This window comes from Cynocephalus volans, chromosome 3 (genome assembly GCF_027409185.1).
Source record: "Cynocephalus volans isolate mCynVol1 chromosome 3, mCynVol1.pri, whole genome shotgun sequence".
Lineage (NCBI taxonomy): Eukaryota > Metazoa > Chordata > Mammalia > Dermoptera > Cynocephalidae > Cynocephalus > Cynocephalus volans.
Genome location: NC_084462.1, coordinates 120,094,739 through 120,114,899, shown reverse-complemented (window position 1 = coordinate 120,114,899; position 20,161 = coordinate 120,094,739). Strand labels below are relative to the sequence as shown.

General features: G+C 33.7%; 1 protein-coding gene across 15 annotated transcripts in view; it reads left to right on the top strand.

Annotated features, from left to right (window-relative positions):
* RALGAPA1 (Ral GTPase activating protein catalytic subunit alpha 1) overlaps nucleotides 1-20,161 on the top strand; it is a 236,104-nt gene that overhangs the window by 165,353 nt on the left and 50,590 nt on the right. For 14 of the 15 annotated variants that reach the window (XR_010022974.1, XR_010022970.1, XR_010022972.1 and 11 more), the window contains 3 exons: nucleotides 3,934-4,795; nucleotides 6,394-6,465; nucleotides 12,618-12,741. Coding sequence is in view for 6 of the 15 variants with exons in the window: in XM_063091099.1 (XP_062947169.1) it covers nucleotides 3,934-4,795; nucleotides 6,394-6,465; nucleotides 12,618-12,741 (1,058 nt within the window). In the remaining 9 variants the exon portion in view is untranslated. Of the gene's footprint in view, nucleotides 1-3,933; nucleotides 4,796-6,393; nucleotides 6,466-9,520; nucleotides 9,582-12,617; nucleotides 12,742-20,161 lie in introns of those variants that run through there. The other variant, XM_063091097.1, reaches the window with a different exon arrangement.

Below are 20,161 nucleotides of genomic sequence, written 5' to 3'. Positions count from 1 at the left end.
TCTTAGGAGGGAGATCTTATTAGGAATGTATATTTACCTTATGGGTTCTGAGAAGAAAAAGTTAGAAAGGAAGGAAAACCAGGAAAGAGTAATTTCCCAGAAACCAAGAGAAGAGAAAGTTTTTAGAAAGGCTGGCCAACAGTGTTAAATGATAGAGAGGTCACATAAAAAAGAACTGACAAATATGTCTGCTTTAGTTTCAGCAGAGAAGTAAGAGGCAGAAGCAGGTGGCTGCAGGTTGAGGAGGAAGCCAGGATGTAAGGAAGTAGAGCCATCCCATGGAAAGTACTCTTCAAAGAAGCTTGACTGTTGTGGGGGGCAGTGAGGAGGAGATAAAAGAGTAGGTGAAAAAATAATAAATAACTTTTTCAAAAAAGGAAAAACAAACAGTAGGTAAGCTAAAGGAGGATTCAAGGTTAAGGAAGTTTTAAGGGTGAAGAGAATTGAACTTAGTTATGAGCTGAGGAGGTAGTAGGAAGGGTATCTTAATAGAGTGAAGTCCCTGAGGGAGTGAGCTGCAAAAGAATGGGTGCTAGGATTAGCCCTTCTTCTGACACCAGAAAGAAGAGGAAGGTGGAAGTAATTAAGGGAATTGACAGAAGTTAATGAGGGCCCAAAAGAAAACAAAAACCACAAAGTTTTTATTGCACCAATCAATAGTCAGTAAGATGGGTATGGCAGAAATATGAGGGAACTATTGATTTCAGAATATTGATATATGGTTTAGCCATGGAACATAGGCTTGGTAAGGATTGAATGCTACCAGGAAGTGACTAATAAATTGGGACAAAATAGAGTGATCTAGAGAGTCAGAAAGTAGATGTGGTTGGTAATAAAAAGTTAGAACAGTGTTTCTCAGCCTTGGCTGCACATTAGAATACTGATGCTCCAGTCCCATCCATAGAGATTATAATGTATTTATCTGGAATTGCTGGGATTTTTAAAAGCTCTGCACATAACTAAAATGGTTAAGAACAACTGAGAGCATCAATACATTAGGACATTGGTTTTTAAAGTGATTTTTTAGGCCGTAGAACCTCTTCAAATAAATTTTATGAGGAAGCCCAATTTATAAAACTTTTTAAAGTAGAGCTGCAGCAAGGTGGAGGCCTGGGGTCCTACTGACTTCTTTTGTGTCCATCTCCAAGGGCCCTGTCCAAGGACTCTACAAACACAATTGGGAAATCGCTGCCCCAGGAAGTTGTGGTCAAAGAGTATGCTATTAAGGAAGAGTTTTATTTTTAAATGTAGAATAGTTTTAAATAATTAAAACATCTAGGATGTAACCATGATAATATATTGATGGCATACAATGAAAGTGAAGATATGAAGTTAGAGGTCAAGGAAGTGGGGCTAGGGTTTTGGGTTGACTATAAGTAGCTAATAATTTGTCTAGAACACAGACACACAAGTGAATTAGGAATATGAGACTGAAATTATTGCTCAGATATAAAAGATATATACCAAACAGTATGAGTGAGCAAAAGAATTTAGATAGTAATTCATACAGGCAACTTGAAATTATCTGATTAGATTTGGCTTGGTAAAAGAGTGTTTACATTACTTAAAAACATAAGGTCTCTGGAGAGATTATATGTTCCTTGTGTTTTTAAAGGTATAAAAAGGTTGTTTTGATTCAAGGCAGTATGGTATATTTCTTGAACAGTGCAATAAATAGTGTAGTTATGTAAAAGGAAGTTTTAATGTATTTCATACAAAGTTTACCATACCAATTATCGCACAAAGCAAAGGAACAGATGTAAATAGAAGAACTTAATATTGGTATCAAATACTCTGTGTAATACCATTCTCTAAATGTATTAAGTTGTTCCCTTTGGACTTCCTTAAAGGTATTAAGGACCAGATAAATGCAGAACCTTTTAGGAACAGCCATGAGCTAACAGCAGGTGATTCTGTGGTCTGTAGTGACTACATGCTGGGGGTGGTTTTTAATGTGGCGAAAATGACTGATCATTGTGCCCTCGTCTGAGGTATGCTTCATCATCTTCAAGTACTTTTTTGGCCAAAGAATTCTAAACGTTAAGAGTGTCCCTAATAAACTGAGTATTGGATTGAACAAGTCTGATTTGAGAGCTATTGGCAGGAGTAGCTGTAATTATTAACTTTACTAAAGAATAAAGCAAGGTAGTAAAGTTGGCTTCTTGTCAAATGGCAGTAGTCTTATTAGCAAAAAGTCATCATTTGCAGGGTCAGAGTGAAAGGAGGCTCCAAAGCATTCATTCTGTCCTAATTATAGTTTCACCTGTACATATTATGCAAAGCTAATATTTAAAGCATTTGCCAAAATTAACTTCCTCTGTATATTCTATTACAGAGTAGTGAATTGTAGCAGCTTTTTATGTCTTGCTGCTTTTGTATGCTGTAATAATCTGTAATTATGGGTTTGCTGCAAATGCTGTAGGGTTTGTTTAATCTGACAATCTGAAAAGACAACCCTGAATAGACTTATTTAAATGAATCCTAGTTACACAAAGACTTAGAAGCATCAATATCTTCATTTTGCATTTTCTCACAAGGCTGGTTATTTCAGAATTTCATGTATTCTCTATGTCTTCTTTCTTAGTAGATATGTAGATGAGAGATATGTATGTTCTATAGTTTATAGCTCAAAATAAATCTAAATCAATGTAATTGCCCAATTAACAAGTTGAGTGATTTTCATCCTTTTATAAATAGACATATATCCTGAATTTAGAGAAGCAGCTTAGGAAAGAAAATGCTTTTACCTTCATCTGAAATCTAAATTTATTATTTCAGTATTAATAGTTATGACAGATTTGTGAACAAGCTCCTTTAACCCGCATTTCCACTGTCTCTCTCTTTGGGAAGAAGATACACAGAACGGACTGGTACCTGGGCTTGGGGAGTTACATTTTAAGGAAAGAGTTGGATCATTCTTGGAGTTTATAAGCAAATTTGATAAAGGAACTCATAAGACCTATGTTACTTACAATGCTCTCAATATTGAATGGTTTATATTGTTTCTGTTATAGCCAGCTTTTTATGTAAGAGTTTTTAATTCACCTTTACAAATAAGTCTGTTATTCTTACAGAAAAATTAGGTTTTAGGAGTTTTATGTGATTTGTCCGTGATCACATAGCAAGCCAAAGTGAGGGATTCTTCTCTTTTTTGCGATTGTTTCTAGTACATTATACTCTTTCCTTTCTTCAGAATGGAAACTTTTATGTTCTGCAAAGAATATTCACTGCTTAGAGTCAGTGAATCTATTTAAGTATATCACTCAGAAGAAATAAAGGGAAGGTGAAGAATAGAAAATTTTTTCTAAATCAAAAATTTAAAACTTGTTAATTGTAATTTTTTTGTTACCATTTAAAAGTGATTTATAAAAAAAGTGATTTAATTTTAGATGAGCTTTTCTGTTGATCCATTTATTTAGTAATTTATCTAAGTAATACTTTTCTCTAAGTTACTATATACAACCATAAATAAATTTTGAATTCATTGTTTCTGTATGTTACAAAGAAAAAGGCAGTTCAACAAAAAAGAAAAATATGAAAATTAGAGTTTTGATAAAGAAGAAATAACACTGAGCTGGAAAGCAAAAGACCAGCCTTGATGTGAAATCTCCTATGGGAGGCAAATCACTCAACTTCATGAACCCATTTGTCCTCAGTGCAAAATAAGGAGTACTGTATAGAGTACCCCTTACAGTGTGAACATTCAAAGTTATAATTAGAGAAGGGAAAGCAGACACTAGATTCAAGCCACCCATCTGTTTCTCATCATCCAGTGACACGTATCTTTTTACTTTGCTTACAGTCTTGAAAATGGAGGATTGAATTAAGGTTAATCATTGTGTTATTATCTAGTGTTGAATGGCTAATTTTCAGAACTAGCCATAAACATAGGAAGCAGCAGTATTCCCACTCATTTGTATTTTTTATTTCCAGTGAAAACTCAAATGCAACAAGGATTAATCTCCATAGCAGCCCGCACTGTAATTACGCATCTGGTAAATCATTTGGGCCATTATCCAATGAGCGGTGGTCCTGCTATGTTAACAAGTCAGGTGTGTGAAAATCACGACAATCATTACAGTGAAAGTACTGAACTTTCTCCTGAACTCTTTGAGAGTCCAAATATCCAGTTCTTTGTGTTGAACAATACAACCTTAGTGTCCTGTATCCAGATCAGATCAGAAGAGAGTATGCCTGGAGGAGGTTTATCTGCTGGCCTTGCATCAGCCAATTCAAATGTCAGAATCATAGTACGAGATCTCTCTGGAAAGTATTCATGGGATTCTGCCATACTATATGGACCACCTCCTGTAAGTGCCTTGTCAGAACCTACATCTTTCATGCTTTCATTGTCTCACCAAGAGAAGCCAGAAGAGCCTCCTACATCTAATGAAAGCTTAGAAGATATAGCAGTAGAAGATGGACTTTCCCTCCAATTTAAAAGATTTAGAGAAACTGTACCAACTTGGGATACAATAAGAGATGAAGAAGATGTTCTTGATGAGCTCTTGCAGTATTTGGGTGTTACTAGTCCTGAATGCTTACAGAGAACTGGCATCTCACTTAATATTCCAGCTCCACAACCTGTGTGCATTTCTGAAAAACAGGAAAATGATGTTATTAACGCTATCCTTAAGCAACATACAGAGGAAAAAGAATTTGTTGAGAAGCACTTTAATGACTTAAACATGAAAGCTGTGGAGCAAGATGAACCAACACCTCAAAAACCTCAGTCAGCATTTTATTATTGCAGACTGCTTCTTAGTATATTAGGAATGAATTCCTGGGACAAACGGTAAGAATAAAGGAGAAATTTTTTCTTTTTTGTTAGTCTTACCCATCTTCTGATCAAGCATTTTAGTCTCTCTTCTTTTCCTCACTAAATTTTATCTACCAATTAGTTCTTTGACCAGTAGGCAGGGGTTTTTTTGGGGGGGAGGGGTTGGTTTTTTTTTTGAGACCACTGAGTTATATCGGGATTCAAGAGAATAGAAAGATAATTTGATCCAGTAAATTAACATTTTTCACTAGAATTGTCTGAGTTAGAAATTATAGCTCATATTATTGAAAAAATAAATCTTATTTTTTCAGCCTTCATGTAAGCCTAATAATTTTTTTTTAAGACCATTTGCAATATGATTATTTCTGATTTGAATCAGGGAAATTAACTCAAGATTCAGAATCAAATCAAGAAAATCTGGATTTCTTTTTTGTTTTTTTACTGTTTTGTTTTTTATGCATACTATAATCTGTTCTTAAAAACTTATAATAAATACACTGTTCATTTTAGGTAGTTCAGTGAAAAGAGCATTGACTTAAATTAGAAGACCTTTGAGCCTTGGGCTACAGTCTACAAATATAGAGTAATTCCCACCTCACATAGTGGTGAGAAATTGGATAATGCACATAAAACATGAAAATTGTATACTGTAAAGCATTATTAGTATACATTTAGTTTTTAATTTCTGTGATACGAAAAGGTATAGGAAAGTGGAATTTAATGTATTTAATTTATTTAATGTATTGTTTCTGTTCAGTTTACAGTAGAAGGGGAAGCTCAGATTTCACTGGATGAATAAATTTTAAAGTAATTCAAATGCATGTGAAACACTGAAATGAAGTTCTACTTGTTGCTTAGTGTTTATAATCTTAATTGATTTAAACCCTTCCATTTGTTAGAAGGGAGTATCTTCTGCTTTATCCAAAAGCCCCATTATATCAGGAATACAATTTGCCTTATGGTATGTCCAAATACTGGTAATTGCCACTCAGTATAAATGCATTCTATTCTCTTTTGCTGTAGAATGGTCTGTATGTTGTCTCTTGAGAAAAATTAAAGATGGGAAGCTATATTTTACCACAGCAAGCATTAATTTCATGAATTTGTACATATTTAGCACATACCAAACAGATTTGGTAAAATTTTTCATTGCTTCATAGTGTAAAAAAAGCATATAATGTAAAAGACAGAAGAAAGCAAATTCTGTTTGGATTGCTCTGGCTTACTTGGTAATGATTTAGATTTTGTGAATTTTTTAGATTTTATTTCTCATGAGGTATGGCCTTCTCACATTTTTATGAAACTCTTGAGAAGGAACCTACAGGTACTTTTATTCATTTTACTGGATATGAGTTTGGGAAGCTCACAGCATCTGCAAGGAAAGACTGAAGAGGCCAATAGATATGATCCACTGGCAGAAATATATGAGGATCTAGTAGAATTAATGACATAGATTCTTTACATTTTTTTTAGGGTCTGTTCTCCTTTGTGTTAGAACTATGAAAAGGCAAGAAAAGTGTAAAAGTTGCATGAGTAGAGTGGAAAGTATTGCCGGGTCTCTCATGGCATTCACTGCAAAGGTGATGAAAATGTTTATAAATCTCTCTATTTAGGAGGAGCTTTCATCTCCTGAAGAAAAATGAAAAGCTACTCAGAGAACTTAGGAACTTGGATTCGAGGCAATGGTAAGTTGTTAGAAAACCTTCATATTTATAACTAATAACTCTCAGGTATTTCTCTGTTTAGAACAATACTGTGAATAATATTCTAAACAGTGAATAATACTATATTATTGAGATAACTTTCTGAGCAGAGACTATTTCATTTATAGAAATGAAATAGAATAAGTTAATTTTTTCTAGAAAAATAAATGTTTGATATCTTTGAATTGTTTGTATCTTTTTAAGGCATTTTGGTCTTTTTGATGTACATACTTTTTTTTTTCTCAATAGAACTGGAATTATTGGGGTATATACTAAGTTATCCTTTTTTTCACTTTATATTATATTGCATGCACTTTTTAGTTATTTAGATATTCTTCAAAAATAATCGTTCATGGTGCCAAGTTCTGTGATTATTGGACATTTAGGTTGTTTTTAATTTCTTTCGTAGGATAAATTCCTAGAAATAGGATTATTAGGTCAAAGAATAAAGGCATATTTCAAGCCATGTATGAGAGGTCTTTAAAAGGTTCATGGAAAGATTTGTATTATCTTTTAATTCAATTTTTTCATGAACTTTTTGAGGTACTCTGGTCTATTGTGAAATTCCTTTCCATTAAGTAATAATTTGTAATCCTACCAACATTGTGTAAGACTACCTATGTAACATCAACCTGGTCAGCACAAGAAATTAATCAGCCTTTCCTAATCTTTATAGCTTTAGAAGCAGATCATATTTATCTTTTTAATTTATATCTTTTATTACTAGTGAAGTTAATATTTTTCATCTGTTAGTGTGAAATTTTAATCTGTTTTCAAATTCTCTCTTAGCATCCTTTTTCTGTTTTTCTATTTAGGATTTTTCTTAGTTGTAAAAACTCTTCCTATATATGTGGGTGTGTTAAGGATTAGCCTTGGTACTATTCGTAGATGTTTTCCCAGTTGTTTAGCTTTCAGTTTTCAACAGCTTCAGATCATTTAACATACAAGTTTTTTATTTTTATGTAGTCATATCTCTCAATCTTTTCTCTGGATTTCCTTAATTATTTGTTGTGCTTACAGAGAGTTCTGTCTTGAAATCAGTTAAACGTTCTACTGTATTTACTTCTAGATCTTTATTTATTTGGTTGAAGTAGTATTTTACATTTAATTCTTTACATTTTGATTTATGGAATGAGAACTAAAACAAGCTTGAATGTTGGAGAATGATCTATTTGTTGAATAATCTAATTTCCCAGTGATTTGATGTTTCCTTTACCAAATATTAAGTTGTCTGCTTCAAAGCTGTTTATTTTTATTGATTTGTGTATCATTTTTGTGCAAATGTTACCCTGTTGAATTTATTATAGCTTTATGATATATTTTAGTATCTGATAGACTCAGTCTTCTTCCAATATTCCCACCTATTATTCTTCCAGACACTGTATGTATTAGACTTATACTGTTGTTTTCCAGAAAAAAAAGCCCATTGGTATTTTGGTTGGATTTTCAATAACTCATATGGAAAGAATAGACATCATTATTCCTGTTCATAATCATAATATGTTTTTCATTTATTCTGAGACCTGGGTTTTATTTATATGGGTATTCCTAGGTATTTTATTGTTTTGTTGCTATTCTGTGTAGGATTCCCCCCCCCTCCCCCGTTCTATCTTCTGGGTTTTCTGTTATTAATATTATCTTGTATCTAAATACTTTATCGAATTCTCTTATTGATTTTAAACTTGTTTAGGTATATAATCATTATCTGCAGATAACCTCCTTTCTAGTATTTAATGCTTGTTTTTGCTTATATCATGTCTTATTGCACTGACCAGATCTTGCAGGATAATATAGTAACAGTAGACATCCTTGTTTTTCCTGAGTTTAGTGGAAACAACTCCTCTGTTTCATTATTAAGGAAGATGGTGGTTGTTGGTTTGAAATAGATCATTTTTATCATGCCGAGAAGGTAGCCTGTTTTCTAGGAGTTTTTATAAGGAAAGGGTGTTAAATGTTATCAAAATTTATTTCAGCATCTATTTAGATTTCCGTATAGTTTTGATTTCTTAACTAATTGTTATATACTGGTATTTCAATATCATTAGACGGCTAATATCAAAATAATATTTGCATTTTGGGGATAAACCCTACCTTGTCTTTTGACTTCTTATTGTGTTAGATTTACTAGAATTTCATTGAGTTTAGGGTATCATCCATCTATTAGTAGCTTCTATTATGTTTTTTAAAATTAAGGTCATTATCTGTTGCTTAAAATTTTAAAGAGTCAGTAAAATTGTTAATTTTTCTTCCAGTTTGCTTTAGTCTCTTCAGGTTTTCTTTTAGTTCTTGGGTTAATTTTATTGTTTTTTGTTTTACAAAACTTTATTTTATTGAGATTTTCAAATAGATGGTAGTAGAGATTGATACATGCTGTCATAATTCTCTATTACTTTCCCTTTTTTGTTTTAGTTTTGTGAGTTTTTAAAAATTTTTCTTGATGCAAATAGCCTACTTAGTCTTTTCAAAGAAATAGTTCCAAATTTATTATATTCTACTTTGTTTGGTTTATAACTCACTAATTTCTGTTATTTCCTCTTTTTCATAAGCTTTCTTTAATTTTCTTACATCTAGAACTGAATGCTGTTTGTCTCAGTTTTATTCTTTATTATTTAACAATGAAATAATCTTGTGCTGTAAATTTTTTCTCAGAATATAGCTGCTATTTAACCTTTAAGTCTTAGCTTAAACATCACTGTTTCTGGAAAGCTGTTCCCTAAAGTACTCCTTCCCTTCAACTTCTTTCCCAAACTATGTTTGGATCTCCTTCCATGTGCTTTTCACAGGACCCTGAAACACTTCCCTGTCATAGCATTTATCACATTTCCTCCTCCTCCTCCTCCCCCCCCCTTAGCTATTCCTATTACTTCTTTCCAAGACATTTTTAAGAACTTGCTAAATAGTCTGTGAGTTCTCAATTCTGATTTTTCCCTATAATAATATATCTTTAGTACTAGATGATCAAGTCTTTGAGGACAGGAATCATATCTCTTTTTAATCTTTTTTTTTTTTTTTTTTTTTCCTGTCTCGCTTACCACAGACCTATCTAGCTCTACTACTATCTAGACCTCTGCTACTCTACTGAAACTATCTTTCTGAAGGTTAGTATCCTGCCCCTCAAGTCCAAAGTTCTTTCAGTCCTCACCAGCCTTTTTAATTTACCTAATTAAACTCAATTTAAATTTAATTTAATAAGCATGTTTTAAAATTAGAGCAGTCTTAGGTTTACAGAAAAAATGATTGGAAATTGCAGAGAATTTCCACAGTACCCCTCTCCCCCTATACACAGTTTCCCCTATAATTTACATTTCATATTTAGTGCAGTGCATTGGTTACAATTGATGAACCAATATTGATATATTATTATTAACTAAAGTCCACAGTTTACATTAGGGTGTACTCTTTGTGCATTCTGTGGGTTTTGACAAATATATAATGGCATGTATCTACCATTATGGTATCATACAGAATAGTTTCACCGCCCTAAAAATCCCCTGTGTATTAAATCTACTAAAAATATAATAGTGTTGTCTGTTCTATCTTTAAAATGCTCCTCTCCCCCAACTTCTATGACACTAAAATCAAGTAGTTCAACTCCTAATTCTTTAATTATTCAAAGTTTGTCTTCACTTGCTTATCTTCTCCCTCTAAACTGTGTAATATGGGTATCCCCCTCATTGTTCTCAGCCCCAAGCTTTTTTGTCTTCATGCTCTTATTTCTCAATTTTCAGTCATGAATTTGCAGCTGCCTGTTATAAATTTTTACCTGCCTCATTACTATCATTTTCAGGTCACCATTTCTTTCTCAAATTAGATCTTTCTCCTAATTTTCCTGTTTATGTTTAGAAGTACCATTTTAGAGTTACCCACATATGACCATTTCCTTTTCCTTATCCTTAGGTTTTCATAATCATGTTAGTTCTTCCTTCTTCTTACCTCTCACCTCTGTCTCTTCTTGCTTTTTTCCTGCTCCAAGCCCTTTGATTCATATTCTTATTATTTCTTTCCAAGACATTTACAACAACTTGCTAATTACTCTGTGGCTCTCATCTCCTGATTCTTCCCCATCTAGACAATTCTCACCACCGGAATAATCTTTCTACAGTAAAATTTTGATGTGAATGAGAACACTCCTTAGTGATTCTTTAGTCTCACAGTTTCTTTAATTTACTTTATGCTTTTCTACTTTGGCTCCTGTTGAACTACCTCCATTTTCATATGTACTTTGAGTATATGGGGAACATCTTTGTTGAGACAAAATAGATTTTTTTTTTTTTTTTTTGATGCACTGCATCAGATGAATGCATGACATTTATTTGTTTGCTTTTTTTAAAAAAGAATTAACTTTAAATAAAGAAAATAACATAGTTTCTTTTCTTATTACAATGGGCTCAAATAAAAATTCATTCTAATTACATGACAGTGAGAAAACTTTTGTGCTACCTTCTTAAGCTAGGAAACCTGGAAACCTGATTACTTGTCTGGAGGACTAGGAAGGAAGAAAATGAAAGGTTACTTTGTTTAACAGTCTTCTCTCTCTAGACCATTTATAGACCCTTTATTTTCTTTATCTATACTAATTGATTCCTATTTCTCATGGTTGAACCACCAGATTTTTTTATTTTAAATCTCAAAATGATTTGTATTATTATTTTATTGTAAAGTATATACAGGTATTCAGAAATGCTTATTATCTGACAGCTGTCACTTTGAATTTTTCAGTAGTTAGCTCATGATATTTTTCCAGTACTGTACGTGTATTCTTATGGAACATTTGTAGTTGCAAGTTCACTGATTTTAAATATTTGTTTCTAATACATTTGCCTCATTATTCACTGTTGTTATGCAGAGTAATCTAATGGCAATATAACAAACATTTTAGAATCCATAGTAAGTAGAAAAATTAAAAGAAATGGTGAATGATTAAAATTTGACTTAAAATGCAGCTGAACTGTGCTTTTAAAAATTGTAGGAAGGACATAGATAACGTAAATGTGATTTCTCTTTTATTACATTTTAAATATTTTTCTGTATTTTTCTGTTTTTCCCTCTGTGTCACATATACTTCTCTCAACTTTTGGATTTATATAATATTATATGAACATTTCTATCCAACTCTTCCCAATTTTATAAATTATGATTTATGAGTTTTTATTGATAGCCCTTGACCTAGAAAGGTGAGAATACTGAGAAGTTCCCTTTCTGTCAGGAATAGAATTTACACATGATAGATCTTGCTTTCAAATTAAGTTTTTAACAGCTTTATTGAGACATAATTCACATACTTTACAACTCACAATTTAAAGTTTACATACTTTTAGTGTATTTACAAGTTTGTGCAACTGTCACCACAATCTAATTTTAGAATATTTTACTTCCTCTAGAAAGAAACCCAGTATCCATTACTCCCCCATTTTCCCCAAACAAAATTTGTTATTGGTTGTGGTTTGTTTTTTTAATTCCAACATGGTATAGTAGTGAAATCTTTACTTCTGGTCATAAAGGTTGTTAACCCATGCTTTGTTAAATCAAGCTAGACCAAACATAGTGTGCCCTAGTAGCTTGGAAAGCCAAATTTTATGCAAGAAATATGCTTTTATGGACACTTTTAAGTTTAGAGAACTAAAAATAAAATGCCTAAGAATTTGGCAATTATTCCATACCATTTCATATATGTTTCTTCTTCTGTATTGTAAGTACTTTGAAGGAATGGATCATTTCCCACTAATCTCCGTACTCCTACTTAGTTCTTAAACAGTTTCTTTAACCCTGAGATTCAGCCATATTGCATGACAACTCTTCAAATGCTTCATTCATTCACACCTATATGTCCTTTCTGATACTTTCTCTTCATTTCTCAAATCTTTCTTACATTCACTTAAGTCTGTATTACCTTCTGCTTTAAGTTTCCGTTTCTCCAGTTAGAAGTAATCACACCTTTCTTCTGTTTCAATGGCAATTTTCTAACTTTTATAATTTTTTACTTATAATGGATTTATTTGTCTCCTTTTGTAGTCTATAAGATATAAATCTTTTATATCATTTTATTGCCACATACTTTGTACATAGAACTTAATTATTGGATGGATGAATGGATAAATAAGTTGTTAAATAAATGGTGTAATCTTGTTTTACAGCCGAGAGACACACAAGATTGCAGTATTCTATGTTGCTGAAGGACAAGAAGACAAACACTCTATTCTCACCAATACAGGAGGAAGTCAAGCATATGAGGATTTTGTAGCTGGTCTTGGTTGGGAGGTATTGTTTTTAAATTATACCAAATATCATTTTATTTCTATTTGGAAGAAGAGGGTTATTTTACTTTTTCTTTCCAACTTATTTTAGAAGCATCATTTTAGGAGATACAACAAGTTAACAGTGGGTTTCTTATTGATTCTGCCTTATATCTCACCTGCAAATACAGCAGCAGTTGGGACTTTGAAAGGAAAGGTGTTGACTCTTTTATGAGACTGTACTAAAGTCATAGGTTTAGAAGATCTCGGTTTTCTTTACAGCTGTGACCATTAGACTGATGGTCTTTAAACTAAGACCTTAAGGCTACACAAAGGCTTTCCAGGGGCACGTGGGCACATTTAGTTTTGAGGAAATGAGTTTCCAGATCCTCAACTTTACTAAAACTAATGCCAGAGAACCCTTCTATAGTCTCTTGCCTCTCGTTTTCTATTTTTTTACTTGTAAAATTTACCCACCCCAAATCCTACATTGCCCCAAAGGGGTTTGACACTCTCAAAAGAAACAGTTTGGGCCGAGCCCGTGGCGCACTTGGTAGAGTGCTGCGCTGGCAGCGCGGTGACGCTCCCGCCGCGGGTTCGGATCCTATATAGGACTGACCGGTGCACTCACTGGCTGAGTGCCAGTCACGAAAAAAAACGACAAAAAAAAAAAAAAGAAACAGTTTAAGAGGGTGTGCTCCTAAAAGAGAGTCCCTGACAGCAAAACAAGAACTATTGAAAGTTGTTGAATTTTATGTCATTCTGGCAACCAATTCATGTCAAATTTCTTGTACCATATCCATCTATCTTAGGATTATAATTCAGAAGCTAGGTATTTATCATAGGTGTTTATAGTAATATGTTTATTTGAATTGAAAAATGAAGTGTTGGACATGTTCTAACATAAATTGAATCTGATTCAGCTGATTGGTTTGTCAGTAGGTTAAATAGCAGACATTTTATGTATATTGAATCAGCCAAATTTGTAGTTCCAAGATTTCGATGAAAATATATTTAAAGCACATGTATGCTATATGCAGTACAGTGTAAATTATATTCTTGGCAAATGTTTTAACTTAGATGAAAATGTTTGTTGTAGTTGTAAATTAAATACAGTTTCTCAAAATTCCTGTAGAGAGTATATGAGCAAAATTGTTGAAGACCACTGCACTAGACTACAAGCTTCTAAAGAATAAGCACTTTCATTTCACTGAATTTTTTTTTTTAATCCCAGTGCCTTCACAGTATCTAATATATAGGCCTTTAGCATTCAATTTATATTCTTATGGCTCATCTAACCTGCTATTTTACCTTAAGTGAGTTACTTAAGTCCTCTGGGCCTCTTTGCTTATTTGTCAAAGGTAATATTCTGTTTTACCCAACAGAGATGATGTGAAGGTCAGTGGAGATTACAGATGTGAAAATGCTCTTTGAAAGGTATAAAAGTCATCCTAAATAGATTTTCTGCTTTGAAAAAAATACCGTAAAAGCATTAGTAAAAGTGAAAGAGTAGCTGGCTGGTTAGTTCAGTTGGTTACTGTATGGTGCTGATAACACCAATGTCCAGGGTTTGATACCTGTACCTGCCAGCAAAAAAAAAAAAATTAGCCACTGTTTCAGAACTTACCACCCCCCACCAAAAAAAAAGTGAGGGCAACATGAAAAAGAATATATTGGGACAACTCACACTTGCCCTTTTCAATACTTTATGCAGAACAATGCTAATCAAAATAGTGTGGTGTTGGCACAAGGATAGACATATAGACCAATGGAATAGAACTGAGAGTCCAGAAGTAAACCCACATATTTATAGTCAACTGGTTTTTAACAAGGGTGCCAAGACCATCCAGTGGAGAAAAAATAGTCTTTTCAACAAAAGGTGTTGAGACAACTGGATAGCCATATCAAAAAGAATGAAATCAAACCCTTACATCACACCATGTACGAAAATTGACTCAAAACGGATGAAAGACCTAAATGTAAGAACTAAAATTATAAAACTTTAGAAGAAAATGTATAGGTAAATCTTGTGACCTTGGTTCTGGCAAAGGGTTCTCAGATATGACCTAAAAGCATGAACAACAAAGGAAAAAATTGATAATTGGACTTCATCAAAATTAAAGATCTAGTGCTTCAAGGGACACCATCAGCAAAGGGAAAAGACAACCCACCAAAGTGGAGAAAATAATTGCAAATTTTACATTTGATAAGGAATTTGTACCTAGAGTATACAGAGAATTTATACAAATCAATAATTAGAAGACAACCTAATTTAAAAATGGCCAAAGGTCCGGAATAGACATTTTTCCAAAGAAGATACAAATGACCATAAGCACATGAAAAAATGTTCAGCATTATTAGCTATCAGGGACACACAAATCCATACCACAGTGAGATGTCACTTCACACCATTAGGATGGTTAAAATCAAAAAGTCGGGTAATAACAATTGACAGCTAGGATTTAGAGCAATCTGAACCCTCATACTGCTAGTAGGTATGCGAAATCGTACAATCACTGTGGAAAACAGTCTGGTAGTTCATCAAACAGTTAAATGTAGAGTTGCCATATGACTAAACAGTTTCACTCTTAGGTATATACCCAAGAGAAATGAAAGCATGTGTCCACACAAAAACCTGTACACAAATGTTTATAACAGCATTATTTATAACAAAATGGTGGAAACAACCCAGATGTCCATCAGTGGATGCATGGATAAACAGATATTCCATACAATGGAATATTTTTCAGCCACAGAGAGGAAAGAAGTACTGATACATGCTACAACATGAAAACATTATGTTAAATGAAAGAAACCAGTCACAAAGATCATGTATTACTGTAATTTCCACAAAATGTATGACTACAGAGACAGGAAGTAGGTTTTAGTGGTTTCTTAAGGCAGGTTGGGGGGATGAGGGAAGAGAAAAGTGACACCTAAAGGGTATGGAGTTTCTTTTGGAAGTGATTAAAATGCTCTAAAATTGACCGTGGTGATGATGGCACTTATCTCTGAATATACTAAAATTTATTAAGTTGTACAGAGTGGATTTCTACTTCTAGGAAGGTTGAATAGATATATTCTCCATACCCTTCATACTGAATACAACAAAAACCCTGCACATTACATATAAAACAAACATAAGAAGACTCTGAAAAGTGAAGAGAAGGCAGATTAATTAGGGACTTGGGGACTGAGGAATGACGTGGTGGTGAGTTTTCTGGGTTTTCTTTTTGCCTTGTATATCCCAGGCTTGGAGCTAAAGAAGCCAGCAACCTAGTAGAAACACCACTGGGCACAGACAAAGCCCCAACAAAAGCTTGCTCTTTCTAGCCAAATGACCAGAAGAGGAGCAGCCTAGAAAGACAAAAAAACATCTAGACAGTAACTACTCCAGCCAAACACCACAGAAAATACCTTGACCTCATTCCCACTCCTGACAGCAAAAGAGCCTAGATTTCCACCTTCATGAGGCTGTAATGAGGTATCCCCAACACTACACTGGGGTATTATCAAATCGTGTCAGAGAAGGCCAAGTAAAAAGCCAAGACTTTCATCTCCCCCAGTTGATAACTCCTCTCTCATCCACACCCCCTTGCCCAAGTGTCAGTGGAGACTATGTGGGAAACCTAGAGTTCCATCCTTACCCAGAAATGATGAGGGTCCCCTACACCCTCCACTGGAGTGGTGTCAGAGGAAGCCTATAGGACTTTCACCATCACCCAGAGGTAATGAGGCCACTCCTACCACTGTCAGTGGGCACCACATCGGAAGCCAGAACTACTAACTCCACTTAGCAGTAATGAGGATTCCCCTAACCCTTTCCCAGGTTCCAGCAGAGGTTGAGTGGGGAACCTGTACTTCTACCTCCACCTGGCAGTAACGAGGCAGCACTTTCTCTCCACCCTTTTTCTTGATGAAGCAGTGTCTCAGAAACAGCCAGCTAAAACAGAAATCTTAAGATCCGGAGTCTCATAACATGAAAATGTCCAGGTTACAATAAAAAATTACTCATCATACCAGGAACCAGGAAGATCTCAAACTGAATGAAAAAAAGCCAATATATGCCCACACCAAGATGACAAAGATTTTAAAGCAGCCATGATAGAAATGCTTCAGTGAGCAATTAGGAGCACAGCTGAAACAAATGAAAAATAGAAGTCTCTGCAACGAAATAGAAAATATGAAAAACGACTAAATGGAAATTTTAGAACTGGAAATACTATAACTGAAATAAAAAGCTCAGTAGCTGGTGCTCAACAACAGAGTGGAGTGGAGATGAAGGTACACAAGAAAGAATCAGTAAACTGAAAGGTAAAACAGTAGAGATTTACCTGAACAGTATAGAAAATAGGCTTAAAAACAATGAACCAGAGCATCAGAGACTTGTGAGACTCTAACAAAAGATCTAACATTCCTGATATCTGAGTCCCAAAAGGAGAAGAAAAAGAGGCTGGATTTGAAAAGCACTTAAAGAAATAGTGGCTGAAAACTCCCTAAATTTGGCAAAAGACATAAAGCTATATAGATTCAAGAAGTTGGGTAAAATCCAAACAGGATAAATCAAAAGAAACCCATATTAAACACTTCATAATTTAATTTCTGAAACAAAAGAAAAAGTCTTGAAAACATCCAGAGAAAAAGTGCACCTTATCTGTAGGGAGAAAACAATGAGAATAATAGCAAATTTCTCATCAGAAACTGTAATGGCCAGAGTGGCATAATATTTTCCAAGTGCTAAAAGAACTGTCAACCCACAATCCTATGGCTGGTGAAAATATTTTTCAGGAATGAAGGGAAAGTCAAAACATTCTCAGGTGAAAGAAAACTAGAGAATTTGTTACTAGCAGACCTACCAAAAAGAATCACTGAAAGAAGTTCTATAACAGAAAGGAAATGATAAAAGGAACTTTGAGACATCAGGAAGGAAGAGAGAGCATGGCAAGAAAAAAATGGGTAAATACAGTAGACTTTCCTTCTCCTCTTGAGTTTTTTAAATTATGTTTGACACTTGAAGCAAAAATTATAACACTGCCTGATGTGTTTTAAAATATATGTAGAGGAAATATTTATGAGAATTATAAACAGGAGGGTAACAGGACATATAGTAAAGTAGGCTTACTATACTTAAACAAGTACAATGTTAACAGTAATAGACTGTGATAAGTTACGTATATATAATGTAATACCTAGAGCAACCACTAAAAAAGTGTACAGAAAAAGATAGATGATAAATGAGTACACTCAAAAAAATAATAAATAAAAGCAGAATTCTAGAAAATGGTCAGGTAACCCATAGAGGGCAGGAGAAATAAAACAGAAAATAAACAGAAAACAAAAAATAAGATGGTAGGCTTAAGCCCTAACCTATCCGTAATTACATGAAATATAAATGGTCTAAATGGACCAATTAAAAGATAGAAATTGACAGAGTAGACTAAAAATCATGACTCAACTATATGTTATCTAAAAGAAACTCACTTTAAACATATAAATTATAGGCCAGCAGTAAGTAAAAGGATTTTTTAAAAAGTTATATTGTGCAAACATTAACCAAAGGAAACCCAGAGTGGCTTCATTAATACTAGATAAAGTAGATTTCAGAGCAAAGAAGACAAAGGTACATTATGTAATTATAAAAGAATCAATCCACCAAGACGATGTAGCACTCCTATGTGCACATGAAACAAAAGAGCCGCAAAATAAGTGAAGCAAAAGCTGATAGAACCAAAAGAAATAGACAAATCCACAATTATAGTTGGAGACTTCACTCCCTCTCAACAATTGAGAGAAGAACTAGATAAAATCAAGTGTATAGCAGAATTTAACATCATCAACCAACAGGATCTAATCTACATTTATAGAACACTCCAACCAACAATGGCAGGATACACATTCATTTCAAAGGCCCACAGAACATGTACCAAGATAGACTATATCCCGGGCCGTTCAACAAACCTTAACAAATTTAAACAAATCGAAATCATACCATATGTTCTCCAACCACATGGGATCAAACTTGAAATCATTAACAAAAAGGTCACAGGAAAATTGTATAACATCTGGAAAGGTTACGTACTGTATGATTCCATTTATATAACATTCTTGAAATGACAGTTATAAAAGTGGAGAACAATGGAGTGATTGCTGGGGTTTAAGGAGGCAATTAGGTGGGAGAGAAGTAGGTATGGTTCACATAACAGGGCAACATGGAGGATCCTTGTGTTGTTGAAAACCTTCTGTCTCAAGAGAAATACCACATGTTCTCACTTATTGGTGGGAGCTAAAAATTAATATATAAATTCACACACACACACACACAAAACCGGGGGGGGGAATATAACAACCACAATTACTTGAAGTTGATACGACAAGCAAACAGAAAGGACTTTGTTGGGGGGGGAGGGAGGAGAGGGAGGAGGGAGGGAGGTTTTGGTAAGGGGCAACAATAATCAAACACAATGTATATGGACAAAATAAAATTTAAAAATAAATAAATAAATAAATAAATAAGTTAACAGGCAGAAGGAAAAAAAAAAAGAAAATAAAAAATATTTTCTCCTATTACCATGATGCAAATAAAACCTGTTCTGGAATTGAAAAAAAAGAAAAGAAAAGAAAAGAAAACCTTCTGTCTCTTAACTATATCAACATCAGTATATTGGTTGTGATATAGTTTTGCATTGGGGGACTCTGGGTAAAGAGTGCCTGGGACCTTTTTCATTATTTCTTGTCTTCCTGAGAAGTTATCTCCAAATGTTTAATTTTAAAAATAGAGATGAGCAAGTGTTACAAAAGTTTTTACAGCAAAGGAACACAAAATTGAGACTTTCTCCTTTACGTAATCAGAGATGTGAAAGAGAACTGACTTGAAAATAAGTAACTTTCTCACTAAAATAAAAACTACAAATCTACACTGATATACCATTTTTCACATATCAGATTAGCAAAGATCATATAGTTTGATAATATACTGTATTTGAGAGGGGATGAGAGAAACTGGCAGTCTTATACATAGTTTATGCCGTCTTTGGAAGGCAGTTTGGTGGTGTGTTTCACAATTAGAAGTGCACATGCCTTTTGCTTAAAGTTTCACTTTATCTATTTGTCCACAGATCTACTTTCATAAGTGGAATATGATATATGTTCAGTGTTATTTACCACAGCATTGACTGTAATTAGCAAAAGATTGGAAATAGCCTGAATATCCTTTAAGTAGGGGACTAAATTATTATACATCAATAAAATGAACTGCCATGAAAAAAAAAATTGAGGGAGCTCTTTACTTACTAATAAGGAATGTTTTCCAAGATATATTAAGTACAAAAAGTAAGGTGCAGGACATTGTATATGCATGCACTCCTTATGTGGGTGTGCCCATATGTGTACATGCATGCACATAAGAATTTGTAGGTGTAAGAAATATTTTCAGAAGAATACTTAAA